At 38.9% G+C, this 13,484-nt stretch overlaps 2 protein-coding genes across 8 annotated transcripts; both read left to right on the top strand.

Moving 5' to 3' along the window:
- The first annotated feature begins 4,837 nt into the window (after positions 1 to 4,837).
- LOC127791962 (cellulose synthase-like protein H1) lies at positions 4,838 to 11,428 on the top strand. Of its 7 annotated transcripts, none has more exons than XM_052322200.1 (12): positions 4,838 to 5,158; positions 5,283 to 5,607; positions 5,737 to 5,862; positions 6,109 to 6,231; positions 6,525 to 6,737; positions 7,159 to 7,270; positions 7,426 to 7,616; positions 7,748 to 8,098; positions 8,404 to 9,227; positions 9,711 to 9,855; positions 10,547 to 10,873; positions 10,949 to 11,428. In XM_052322200.1, the coding sequence occupies exons 1-9, from the start codon at positions 4,899 to 4,901 to the stop codon at positions 8,941 to 8,943; spliced, it is 2,241 nt and encodes a 746-aa protein (XP_052178160.1). In that variant the 5' UTR covers positions 4,838 to 4,898; the 3' UTR covers positions 8,944 to 9,227; positions 9,711 to 9,855; positions 10,547 to 10,873; positions 10,949 to 11,428. The 7 variants fall into 7 exon arrangements, with proteins under 7 accessions (XP_052178160.1, XP_052178159.1, XP_052178162.1 ...); XM_052322199.1 differs by having other exon boundaries at positions 10,530 to 10,873; XM_052322202.1 differs by having other exon boundaries at positions 8,404 to 9,173; positions 9,729 to 10,873.
- On the top strand, positions 11,159 to 12,074 carry LOC127791691 (protein MAIN-LIKE 2-like). Its single transcript, XM_052321670.1, has 4 exons — positions 11,159 to 11,252; positions 11,433 to 11,620; positions 11,708 to 11,860; positions 12,012 to 12,074. Exons 1-4 carry the CDS (start codon positions 11,159 to 11,161, stop codon positions 12,072 to 12,074), a joined length of 498 nt encoding a protein of 165 aa, XP_052177630.1.
- The last annotated feature ends 1,410 nt before the right edge of the window (positions 12,075 to 13,484 follow it).

Here is a 13,484-nt window from a genome sequence, read left to right as displayed (position 1 = left end):
CAAAAGCCAGCATTCCTCAACAAAGCGTAACGCATCCGATGTCTCCGTATTTGGGGCACTTCTGTATGTCACTTGAAATATTGTTCGTAAAGAAACTAATCTTCAGCCAACCCACGAAAATAAGTGAAAATGTGCAGACCCTGTTTGCTTATAATCCAGATACTAATAAAGGTTGATCTTGAATTGATTTATATATATATTTCTTTGTCGTTGTAGCTCTTTTTAGTCTTTTTTTTTTTAAGAAAAAGTTATGGCCTAAGCGTATAGCCAGGAACAAGGCAGGCTTAACTGCAAACAAAAGCAACTAAAAGATTACAAGCTTGAGTTGTGCAAATAACTCAACTTTGGTTATTGATATATTGTTCTAAAGTATTCGAGAACAGGCCACCAGTGCATTTGAATTATTCTATAATGTTGTCAATTAGTATATGTGAGACATCACTCCTTCATGCCACTCCGTGTAGTTTTCTGGACATAAAAGCTTGGGCCATCTCTCTCTCTCTCTCTCTGAGTTTTATTTGGAAGGTGGCCCTTGCCTAGTACTGAAGATAGAAATTGTTGATACAAATGCTCCCTCTAGTAATGAGTCTACTAAAGAAACAAATATCTAGACCACTACTCGTTTGTCTATATGTGTCTAGTAAATTAGAAAGTTATATAATTAATAATTATAATTTTTAATCTTTTTTAAAGTAATTGGGGGGGTGGGGGGGGATTTATATCTAGACCACTACTTAGATAATTATCCTCTGGAATTCAAAATCTTCACTGGTGGCGTGGAAAATCTGTCTCCCTAAAGCTGAGGGAGGCTGGGCCTTAAAGATTTTAGGTGCTGGAATATGGGGTTTCTTTTGAAGGTCCTTTGGCATGTTCACACCAAAAAGGACCTCCTGTGGGTGAGATGGGTTCACCATTGTTACTTTTTGAATGTTTCTGTCTGGGACCGTCAAAGCAGCAGGGATGATTCGCCTCTGCTTAAAATGATTTTTGGTATTAGCGACAAGCTCATCCAAGATCAGGAGGGATCTCCCCAACATGTGATTAATCTTATGTCTTGCTGGGTGCGAGGGGCAAATATTCGTCTGTCTGCTGCCTATGATTTCTTGCGCCCTAAAGGTCGGAAGGAGCCTTGGGCTGCAGTTGTCTGGAGCTCAAGCATGGTGCCAAAACATGCTTTTATTATGTGGCTTAGCTCCAGGTCGCGTCTCCTAACTAACAAGGGATAAGCTTGGTTTCTTGGACATTGATCATTCTTTCCCGTTATGTAATGATGCGAAGGAATCAGTCAAGCACCTATTCTTTTTTTTTTTTTTATCAAAAATAAATATGTATAGATGAAAATTGTATAAGATACACTAGGTATACCAAGACGATATAATATCAAGAGAAAACACGAGAGCCCAATGGCCCACAAGACAATGAAAAAAACATAAAATATAAAGCAGCCAAGACTCTGTAGATATATGTTTAATCCTCCAAAAATCCAAAAGCATCCAAGAACAGGAGCTGAATGGATTCTCAAAATTCCAGCGAACCCAAAGCATAATAATACTGCATCAGAACCCACTTCCCACTTTAAAGAGTATTTCTATCTGCAGCGCGTAAAATTATTCTCTACAGTCCATATCATGCAAAATTCCTCACTCATTTTAAAATTTCCAGTTTAGCCTCACAGTTCACTATCTCCTCCAACTATTCTCAACCGTCGCCTCACCTCTCTCTCGCACCATATACACACAAATATATACATATATATATACACACAGACGGCAATCATTGCTACCGACCCACCACCATTAGCCCCTCCACACATTCTCACTCTCTGTGCAACGGCCTCGATTTGTAGCAAAGAGAAGAGAGAGAGAGAAAGTGGGCCAGCTGCCATAGCTGACCCACACACACATATATACACACACTCACACACACACATACATATATATATATATAAACATAGCATGGCCGCGAGCATGGAATCCAGCCCAACACATACACCTATATATATATTTAACTCACACAAACGAAAGCATGGCCGCTGCCATCATAAACCTCCGCTCCTCGAGATGCCGGGGTTTTAGCAACCCCTGCATTGTGAGGTGAAGGGGTTTCTCAAACCTCTGCCCCGACCCATCCCCACCTCGGCGACGATGGCAGCATCGCTGCCTTCATCAGCCTGGATGGTGGTGGCCGCGATACCGCCACCGTCGCCCCGAGTTGGGGAATGTTGAGTCCCTTACTGCTACCATAGCCACGGCCATGCGTGTGTGTATATATATGTGTGTGTGTGTGTGGGTTGGCCATAGCCAACCCATTCTCTTTCTCTTTTTTTCTCTTTTTGTGACTACTGCCAGGTGGGTCAGCTTTGATGGCCGCGATCATGGATATGTGTGTGCGGGTTAGCTATGGTAGTGGACCCACTTTTTCTCTCTTTTTTCTCCATTACAGTTATAGAGTTAAAATAAAAATTTTAAAATTAATAAATTATTTTGCATGGTATGAATTGTGAAGAGCAATTTAACCAACCGCTTATAGAATTTCCCACTTTGAATCAAGCTCGAAAAGTCAATCGGGGCGGCAATAAAGCTGCCCAACCAGTCACACACAATCAAGCATCCGCCACGTCAGGGCCCATTGAAAATTCAAATCCATTGAAAATTCAAAATTTGAATTTTCAAAAACAGGCAGATCAGCCGCGTACACCCAAGGAACAACTGGGCCCCACCAAACAGAAACCGACCACGAAAGTATCCACAAGGACAACCTTCAAGCAAGGAGGAAAACAGCTGGTTATCTTGGAGCACCAAAACGAGCCAGATCTGGACACCATGAACCAGATCTGGTCACCCAGATTCAAGCAACACCCAAATTGGAGAACCAAAACATAATCCTTTATCGGAGATCCCACGAGCAGAACGCTAATCTGAGAGGGCTGATAAAGCTAATGCTTCAGAAGTCACACTAGCAAACAGCACCATCAAAATCAGAAGACCCAATCAGAATTTCCATTTGGATCCACGAGCAGAACCCAAAAATAAAATCAGCATAGAGATCCTAAACATAAACCCACGAGCAGAAATCCAAATCGGAAATTCAACAAGATCCAAACAAGCTAGCAGCACCTCCAATCTGAAATTCAACCCGCAAGCACCTATTCTTCCATTGCCGCGTTAGTGTTGCTTTGTGACCGCATATTAAGGAATGGCTCGGTATGGGTAGAGTGCTGGCTTCCCTTGCGAGTGCTCTCAGATGGCTTAAAAGGGCAGCCAGAGGTTCTAGCTGGCAATGCATAGTAAAGCGCATGGCTCTTGGCAGCACAGTTTATTTCCTATGGGAGGTTCGTAACCGATCGGTTTTTGAAGATTCAAAGCCTAGTGTTGAGTGCATCATAAGGAAGATTAAAATATTTGTATACAAAGCAATGTTTGCTTTGTACATATGTTTTAGTCCAATATCAGTAACTAGCATTGGGTCTGTTGTAAGTGTTTTGTTCCTTCTCTCCCTGGGTACGCCCAGTGATATTTGTACAGTTTATTACTATTTATAAAATTTTACCTTTCCCGACAAAAAAAAAAAAAAAAAAAGATTTAGATAATTAACCTCATGTTCACTGACCATAAGTTTTTTCATTTTTTTTCTTTTTTTTTTTTGGGTGGCAGCGGACCAGTGAAAAAAAAAAAAAAAGAGCTTGTCTATATGTGAGTATTTGAGAATTGCTTAAAATTTTTTGCAACAATATGATTTAAATTACGATAATAATACCACCAAGAAAATCAAAGTATCACTTCTTGTAAAATAATTGTATGAATGTTTTGATTTGTTTTTTTTTTTCTGAATTTTATGTGTTTCTTGTAGATAAATCTTCCCATTTTAGGCTAAAAAATGGCGGCATAACACTTTTAATTTGTTTAGGCAAAGAGGTAACTACCAAAACTTCTTCTAGACAAGTCATTGGCTCTTTAAACCTAACCGATGATAACCTAAAACTACAAATACATAAAGAGTACTTAAAACTCATGAAACTCGAATGTAATTAAAATTTCAAGCAAATCAGTACTTACCATCAACCACTAGATTACATACCAGTGTGTGGTTCTTTCAAATGGCCTAAAATTGCCCACGCCAACGTGCGACCAAGAGGCAATGGCTAAGTAACAAATGGAAGAGAATATGACCAGAGGCAATGGCATGTTACGTGAAAACTGCATCTGTATGCATGTGTATTACTCCTTTTATCTTAATTCACATTATATTTAGTTACGAGGTGACTGTAAAGTTTGGAGTTCGAGCCTTGAGCTCCTGCAAGTCTCAGAGTACTCCTTAAATCCCATATTATTCCTCATTTTATCAATTGAGTTTAAGGTATATAAAAATGATGGAATCCCTCAACATTAAACTTATGAATTTGTACTAACAATAATGAGTAAATTACACATTGTTAGACTATAAATTTTACACTCAGTAATAAACTAGTCATTATTATATTTTAATTTTTATCAACTCCACCACTAAATTTTGATTTTTGTTAAAATTTAATCATTCTTTTTAATTTTTTTTAACAAATTGTATTAACAAAGATTGACGTGGTATATGTTAAAAAGATTCTAAAATCATTCATTGCTAAAATTAATCTAAGTCTCATAAGTAATTAATTTTGGAGGTTATATTGATGCATATATATCATGTTAATTTTTGTTAATAAAATTTAATAAAATATCAAAAGAGAGATTAAATTTTAATGAAAAATTAAAATTTAATTGATAATGTTAATTTCAATGAATGGCCACCCATCCAAGCATCCAAATCTCCTATAAATTAATAGCATGCAGATACCGAGCAAAACCCCATGTTAACACACCATGTGTATCAAACGCGCCAGCCCCTTTCGATAATTTCCTCTAGCGATGGCCAGCCCCGCCAGCTCTCTCCCTCTCTACCAAAGATTCACCCGCAGAAACTATATTTCTCGAACCATCGAAGTTGCCATCCTCTTCCTCCTCCTCTATCTCCTGCTCCATCGCCTCCTCTCTCCCAGAATCCATGGATTCGCCTGGCTCCTGGCCTTTCTCTGCGAGTCATGGTTCACTTTCACGTGGGTTCTTGTTGTCAGCACCAAGTGGAAGCAAGTGGAGTTCAAAACTTACCCTCAACGCCTCTTGCAAAGGTATACGTGCACGTGCCCAATTCTCGAGTTCCAGTTTATACCAAAGTGATCGGGAATCTTATCCACAGACGACTTTTTTTCTAACTGGGTGTTTGGTTGTGGTTTTGGATGGTTGATTGGATAGGAAAGTGGAGCTCCCTCCGGTGGACATGTTTGTGACAACGGCGGATCCTGTCTTGGAGCCGCCAATCCTGACTGTGAACACCGTGCTCTCATTGTTGGCCGTCGATTACCCGCCCGATAAGCTAGCCTGCTACGTCTCCGACGACGGCGGCTCTCCTCTCACCTTGTACTCGCTGGTTGAAGCCTCAAAGTTTGCCAGGCTCTGGGTTCCTTTCTGCAAGAAGCACGGCATACAGCTCCGGGCACCCTTCCGATACTTTTCCAGTCAGTCCTCGTCTTCTCAGGATGCTTCGCCGGAGTTTCGGAAAGAGAGGAAGAAGATCCAGGTGGGTTAATTAATTTATATCAGTTTATTATGGTGTCATTTTAAGCATCATAATAAGCTAACTAACTAAAGCCACTCCCTCTCTCTCTTTCTCTTTCTCTCTCTCTCGCTCTGTTGTCTTAATTTGCAGTACGAGTACGAACATCTTTGCCAGATAATTGAAGATGCATCCAGAAGGCCTCTTCCTTGTGAGCTCGTTGGCGACTTCAAGGATTTCTCCAACATACAACGTGGAAATCACCCTTCCATAGTTAAGGTATTTCACCATATATACCTTGTTGGCCACAAATCAATCTATGATCAATCTATCTAACCAATTATATATAAGTCGCAAAAACACTGAATGATTTGATTGAACCTTTAGTCCATTTATGTTGTCGCCAACAGACATCTTACTCTCTTTACGTGCGTACCCCCACTAAAGGCAGCCTCTATCTAATCAACCAATAAAATATTTTTATTCCTAATTACTTGATTAATTCATAGTCTTTTAATTAATTAGGTTATATGGGAGAACAAGGATCATCCTTCAAAAGATGGATCAATGCCACATCTTATCTACATTTCCAGAGAAAAACGGCCTCATCACTCACATAATTTCAAAGCTGGCGCCATGAATGTGCTTGTAAGAACTTCGACTTATATTCCTTATTGTTTACACCATAAACCTATTTTCATAGATGTCTACTTTTATAGAGAAGGATACTTTTTTTTCTATAAAAAAAAAAAAATCACCAAAGTATAGAAAAGTTTATTTTTGTGAAAATAAGTCACTTAATATGGTTGTTTTTTTTTCTTCTCAATTTATAAATATTGGCAAACTTTGTATGAATTTAAAAAAAATCCATAAGTTTTTTTTGTTTCGTTTCTTCCTTAATTGTTGATCTAATATTATTGTTTGTATTATGATATTAACAGACAAGAGTTTCAGGAGTGATGACAAATGCTCCAATCATGCTAAATCTAGACTGTGACATGCACGTTAATAACCCCCAAATTATTCTTCATGCCATGTGTTTCTTTATGGACATCAAGAATGAGAGGGATTGTGGATATGTTCAGTCTCCTCAAAGCTTCTATGATGGATTGAAGGATGACCCATTTGGAAATCGAATGGAGGTTTTGTTCAAGGTTTGCATCTTTTAAGAAACATTTGAAGTAATTTTTTCAAAGAAAGTTAGGCTCAACTACCCTAAAATTTTCTTAAATAACAGTATGTACGTATCTCAAAGTTGAAATTAATGCATTAATCTTCCTTTTGTTAGCCAAATGATAGGGGTTTCATATAAATTTATTATAAAATGTCAAAGATATCCCGAGTAAACATAACGACAAAAAATAGATTATTCAATCCTTGAACAGTAGATATAGTCTTGTCATTTTTAAAATATGAGACTTATGCGACATACTTCTTCCACGTCTCAAGAATGTAGAGTGTATTTTTTTTTAAATTTGTTTTCATTTTTATTTTCAAACTACAACGAATGAAAACTTTGAATAAACCACTAATTAAAACAGTTCTATAGTATTCACTGGAAGTGTCTTGTTTCAGTACCTGGGATATGGAATAGTGGGGATTCAAGGACCTTTCTATCAAGGAACAAACTGCTTTCACAGGAGAAAAGTCATTTATGGATTATCTCCAGACGACGAGCAAATCAACGGTGAGAAACGCTCTATTCTAGTTTCTTAATCAGTGTAGTTATAAATAAAAAATAATTAATGAATTAAATTTATATATTTAATTAAAAAAAAAAGAGGTCAAATCTCAAGCATAGTACTTTTTTTTTTAATAATTTGCCTGTGCCCTTGGTGATAGGAAAGCTGCGCAACATTGAGGCATCGAAGAGCGTTTATGGGAGCTCAATAGAGTTCACCGCATTAGCTGCGGAGACACTGTCAGGGCTGATGATTGGTGGTTCATCGGAAGGGGATTTGTCGAGTTGCATGGATGCAGCTCACATCGTTGCTGGCTGTGGCTATGAGTATGGCACCAAATGGGGCAGTGAGGTGAGAGCTTCCTCACCAAATAGAGCCATAAAACATATCCTAAGAAAGCAGCCCGTTGCCATTTTGAGGTCATTTACTTTATTCCAAATAATTTATTAAGTAAATTATTCTAAACTTTATGTCCTTCAAAGGTTGGATGGATGTACGGATCTACAACAGAAGACATGCATACTGGGCTTTCCATTCAGGGGAGGGGTTGGAGATCCACCTACTGCACACCCGACCCGCCAGCGTTCTTGGGTTGTGCACCCTCTGGTGGCCCCGCAGCCATGATCCAACATAAGAGGTGGGCCACTGGGCTGCTTGAAGTTCTGCTCGGCCCAAAAAGCCCACCTATCCTTATGCTCAAAAGGAGGCTCCAGTTCCGGCAAGGCTTGGCCTACTTATATGTCCTTTTGTGGGCCATCCGGTCCATTCCCGAGCTATGCTACGCAGCTTTGCCGGCCTACTGTATCATCGCTGATACTTATTTCTTGCCCAAGGTCAGCCTAGAAAAAGTTTTGAAAGTAGTTTCATTGGATATAAATTATGTAAACAAATTTAATATTGGCACACTGAATTAAAATTATTAAAAAAATTTATAATTACAACTGTTATGTTACCATTGGCAATTGCTTTTGATGAGATGTGGATCCAATGTCCATGATCATTGATCATTGCATGATGATTAATTTCATAAATTGGTCCATTCTAGCATTTGTTTTTAAATGATCCGTAATAGTAATTGAAATAACGATTTCTACTTTAGTAAGTTCCTGTAAATTATGTATATTTTCTCATAATGCAGAAGGGACAACCAGGCTTCTTGACAACCATCTTCATCTTCCTCATCTACAACTTCTACACTCTATCTGAGTATCTGCGAGCTGGACTCTCAATCCGCGCATGGTGGAACAACCAGAGAATGTGGAAGATCACCGCCATGAACGCCTGGTTCTTCGGAGCTTTGAGCGTAGGCCTCAAGCTCCTCGGAATATCAGACACCGTTTTCGAAGTCACCCAAAAGGACCAGCCAGCTGCCGGCGACAACACTGACGCCAACGCCGGGAGGTTTACATTCAACGACTCCCCTATCTTCATCCCCGGCACCACCATCTTGTTGATAAACCTGGCGGCCCTGGCTGCTGGATTGCTAGGGTTCCGCCTTACCCCCGGCGAAGATGGGTTCGGGATAGGGGAGGTTGTTTGCAGTGTGTATGTGGTGCTGTGTTCCTGGGCGTTCTTGAAAGGTCTGTTTGGCAGAGGAAAATATGGGATTCCGTTGCCGACCATTTTCAAGTCGGGGGCTCTGGCGATGTTGTTTGTGCAGTTAAGCAAATGGTTCTGAGAATCAACATGTGAATTCTATAAAATATCTTTTAAGAAAAACACCTTGAAAGAGTGCCTACATAGAGATAATGTGCAGAGTGATTAAGGGATCTAACCTGTTGCAGTGAAAGGTAGCATCTGCACCATTTTGACAGATTCCCTTCCACTTTGATGGAATTGGTCCGTTTTCTTCATCACTGAGGCTTTTTGATTCAGGCCACACACCTTGTTCAATTCCGTTGATGAATGGTGAGGACAATGAGACTTAAAGATTGCAGTAACAGAAAATCAAAGAACATAAAGGTTATCAATTACATAATTTCATTAACAAGGGATGCTTATTCCCTAAACTTCCTTCTAATCGGTTACGAATAGTGTATGCATGGGTAATATGATTTGCAGCCATGTTGATACATTTTCTGAAGAACTTGACAATGATTATCCTTGAGTAGTTCTATGCATTCTCTTTGAAGTATTGCTTCACCTTCACTTTTATTCTACTAATTTGTCTTAAAAATTAAAATATGCTCTCACTCTTACTTCTCAACTGTTATCTCTGCTTCTGGTAATTAACAAACAGCATAAACCTTCTATTGAATAGGTAGAAATATTTTTTTTATGCTACAAAGAGCAAAGAGACACTGCTATATAGTGGAACTACATTCTACTTTACCATTTTGGTGCTTTTTCTTCCGGTGATTAATAATATGGGAAATTCTATTCCGAGCCCACCGAATTGCTGTTTAGAGCCCACGTTAATTTTATTTTTATTTTTACTTCTTACAGTCATTATTAATAACTCAGGGCAGCCCACAAAACCAAATTTATCCCAAGTTTGCGCTTATTTCTTCTACATGCTCCCCCCTTACAGTCAGTGTCTCTAAAACACAATCGACGGCAAGAAGTTTCAGGCCGAAGACTGCAAAATCAGGTAAGTGTGCATTTTCTTTTGGTTGGAGGTTGCTGGCCGATGGGTCGGCGGTGGAGGCTGAACAACCGCCCAGATCTGCAGCAATTGTGTGGTTCCCAAACCCCCGATTGCCGCTAGTCAGAGTTCGAGGAGCCCTTGACATCGCTCAATTTGGTCGGGGCTTCCTCAAACCCTGTCATCGCTCATCGGGGGTTCGAGGAAGCCCAGACCCTAGGCGGTCGGGGACCCCTTGAGTTCCCAACTGGGATTTGTCGGGGACTCAAGGGGTTCCCGACCGCGGGCTGTCAGGGATTCCTCAAATCCCCGATAGATCCCAGTCGAGGACTCGAGGAGTCCCCGACCGCAGGCTGTCAGGGATTCCTCGAATCCCCGACGTAGCCCAGTCGGGGACTCGACAGGTCCCTGACCACCTAGGGTCGAGGCTTCTGCAACCCCTCGCCAAGGCGGTTGAGGACACCACCACCGGTCGTCGTGGGTGGCGGGGCTGCCACCTTTAATTTTTTAATATTTATTTAATTTAAATAAAATTAATTTTTTATATTTGAACTTTATTTATAAAATGTGAAGTTTTTAAATTCTGATATTCAGAAATAATTTTTAAATAAAAGTTTTGACATTTAAAAATGTTTAATATTTTGAAATAAATTAAATGTCTAATTTATACACTATTGTAGTTTTATTTTTGTAATAGGTAACACATTTCTTACAAATAGCACGTACTCGAGGAGCTAGAGCACAGGGAGCTGACTCATCTCTACCTCGCCAACGTCCGATATTCCACGAGGAGGAGAAAGGTTGAATCTCATGGGGATCAGCCTCTGACTGATCACCATATTCTAGAGTCGGGAATAGACGTTCCTGAACAGTCATATGTAGTTGTTTCGGGCCCACCATCTACTAGTGCTCCTGAGCACCCATTGGAAGAAGATATTTTAGGACCATTTCTGGGAGGCCCTGAGGATTCGTCAATTTTAAAAGTTTTAAAAATCATATTGCTTTTGCCATCTAGATTGGAGAGGTAAGTTTAAAATAGATTTTACATATTGATTAGTTACTATAAATTTATTAATTGTTTATTTAATTTTTATAACAGGAGAGAGGATTATTGAATTTCAGAAGCCAAGGACAAAGAATTCCTCAATGGTCGTTGGCTAATCAGCAACGAGTTCGTGAAATTGTTGTTGGATCTAAATTGGCACTACTCATAGATTGCATGTATCTTTTTATAAATTCTACGGTGGTATCAGTTTTTGTAGAGAGATGGCAGCCCAAGACCAACACATCTCATCTACTGGTCGACGAGATGACGATCACATTAGATGATGTTGCTGCTATTTTGAAGATCCCAATAACTGGTAGGCCTATATCTATTCCACATTTGACAATTACTGAAGTCTGTGAACTGTTGTGTCGTTTATTGGGGGTTTCAGTAGATGTAGCAGCAAGATAGGTAGCAGAGAGTCGAGGACCGTATGTGAAGAAAAAATGGATGAGAAACACATTCATGAATGTACCAGATATATCTTCTAACAAAGAGGTCTACAATGCTACTAGAGCATACTTGTTATTTTTACTAGGTTGCACATTATTCGTGGATAAGAGTGAAACGTTGGCTCCAATCGCTTACTTGGCATTGTTGGACAACTTAAACCTAACTGGTACGTATTCATGGGGATCTGCTTGCTTGGCATATTTGTACAGACAACTAGGTATAGCGAACAAAAAAGATACGAAAGAAGTTAGTGGATACCTGACATTGCTCGAGGTAATTATCTAAATTTTACATTTCCATCCATAATAATTTGAGGTTCTTAAACTCATCTTAACAATTGTTCACATTAAATGTATACAGGTATGGATATACGAACACTTTCCATTTAGTAGATATAAACACAACTTAGCATATACAGACCAATTACCACGGGCTCACAGTTGGATACCAGTTCGAGATGCTGATAAGTTGCAATCTATGTGGGAGCAACTTGATGATTTAGCAGTTGATCAGGTACTTTGTCTGCATGTCATGTTTTGTAACTTAATTAAATTATTATGACATTGAAATTCAAAAACACATGCAGGTTATATGAACGTCATATGGGAGGTATCGATCACATCATCCATTACCTGAGATTGCATTCTTCTCTGGTTGTCTGAAGTGCGGAAATATTATTGAGCCATACCATCCAGAGAAGGTCCTCCGACAGTTTGGCCATGTCTAGAATATACCTCTAACCCCATTAACTCCTGTTCAAGCAAGGCGAGGTGCGTCAACAGCAGCCTATAAGGTAATTTATAATTTTATAGATGATACTTGGACTCGATGGGATTGTCATTTATTGTCAGATATCCGATGCGGTAGGCGTGCTCAGTTCCCATGGGAGTGTACAGACGAGTATTGGCCATGGTATCAATGCATCACGCATAGATTTGTACAAAACCTAACACTTAGGCCCGGATTTGACATAGGTCGTCAGGATATGCTCTCCATGGCTAATATGGTAAGATTAACAATTCAATTTTAATTGTTTTAGTATATTTTATTTTCGACAATAAAAATTTGATTTAATTGTGCTATGTAGCATAATATGGTGGTATTGTCTACAATCAATCGCGTAATATCAGGTGGACCCTTAGTGGTAGTGGATGTATAGAGACAGACATGCTTTGAGGTACATGGTATCATATTCGGTGCCAGTAACCCTAATGAACCAGCATCGTCGCATAGTTATAGTGAGGCTGGACCATCAGTAGTACCACCCATCGCACCAATAGATACCCAACGAGAAACCAAGAAGCGCTCACGTAATTAATTTATGTTGTACTATAACTGACTTGTAAATATTTAGAGTACTTACACATTAAAATTTACTTATCAAATTTATCTTTATGTAATTTTATTACAGTATTATTTCTTCTTCAATTTTATTTATGTATATACATACATATATGGGGCAAAAACTTATACATATGGATGCAATAGAAATCAAAGCATAACTTCATTTAACTTTTGGACAAAATATGAGTACGTAACATTACTCAAGAAATTGGTCATGTGTCAGATAAGTCAAAAATTTCCTATGTTGCGACATCTTTATCAATTAGAGATAAAAAATGCTTGAATTCTTGATATGTATGGCGTTTTCCAATCACGTGCATTATCACATCGAAATCTATACCAATTCCGTGCAACAAGAGGAATTGGTGAGCTTGGCTTAAGAAATACTTGACAAATGACATATCAAACAAAAATATACATAATAAACGTATGAATATAGAATTGTATAAACAAATTAAAAACTTAACAAGTCAGAATATTTTCACAAAATGACCGTTATTTACAAATCCTATAGTAATCATCCTATGTTGTACTGCTGTAGGAGGGACTAATCTGAGTGGAAGATATTTAAGACATTAAATCTCTGACAAATGCACCAAGACGACATTGTATTTTGAAACAACTAAATGACCCATGTCAGGTAAAGTCATCTAGTGCTCACACGGTGTAATATTATCAAAGCAATACAAAATCTGTAGTAACTCATCCACACGTGTGTCCGATCCATATAATTGTGTATACTGCACACGAAAAGATTGTAACTCTCAAATCAAACTGTTACGAATATCCCTCC

Source organism: Diospyros lotus, chromosome 15 (assembly GCF_014633365.1).
Source record: "Diospyros lotus cultivar Yz01 chromosome 15, ASM1463336v1, whole genome shotgun sequence".
Lineage (NCBI taxonomy): Eukaryota > Viridiplantae > Streptophyta > Magnoliopsida > Ericales > Ebenaceae > Diospyros > Diospyros lotus.
Note: the sequence above shows the minus strand (reverse complement) of the source record. Positions and strands in the feature narration are given on the sequence as shown.

Bases quoted from the DNA above. Each gene is read 5' to 3' on its own strand.
- LOC127791962 (XM_052322204.1), top strand. From the start codon at position 4,899: ATGGCCAGCCCCGCCAGCTCTCTCCCTCTCTACCAAAGATTCACCCGC. The intron at 5,159-5,282 runs GTATACGTGCAC...TTGATTGGATAG, and splicing joins CCTCAACGCCTCTTGCAAAG to GAAAGTGGAGCTCCCTCCGG. The intron at 5,863-6,108 runs GTATTTCACCAT...TTAATTAATTAG, and splicing joins ATCACCCTTCCATAGTTAAG to GTTATATGGGAGAACAAGGA.
- LOC127791691 (XM_052321670.1), top strand. From the start codon at position 11,159: ATGACGATCACATTAGATGATGTTGCTGCTATTTTGAAGATCCCAATA. The intron at 11,253-11,432 runs GTGAACTGTTGT...TATTTTTACTAG, and splicing joins TTTGACAATTACTGAAGTCT to GTTGCACATTATTCGTGGAT. The intron at 11,621-11,707 runs GTAATTATCTAA...AAATGTATACAG, and splicing joins GATACCTGACATTGCTCGAG to GTATGGATATACGAACACTT.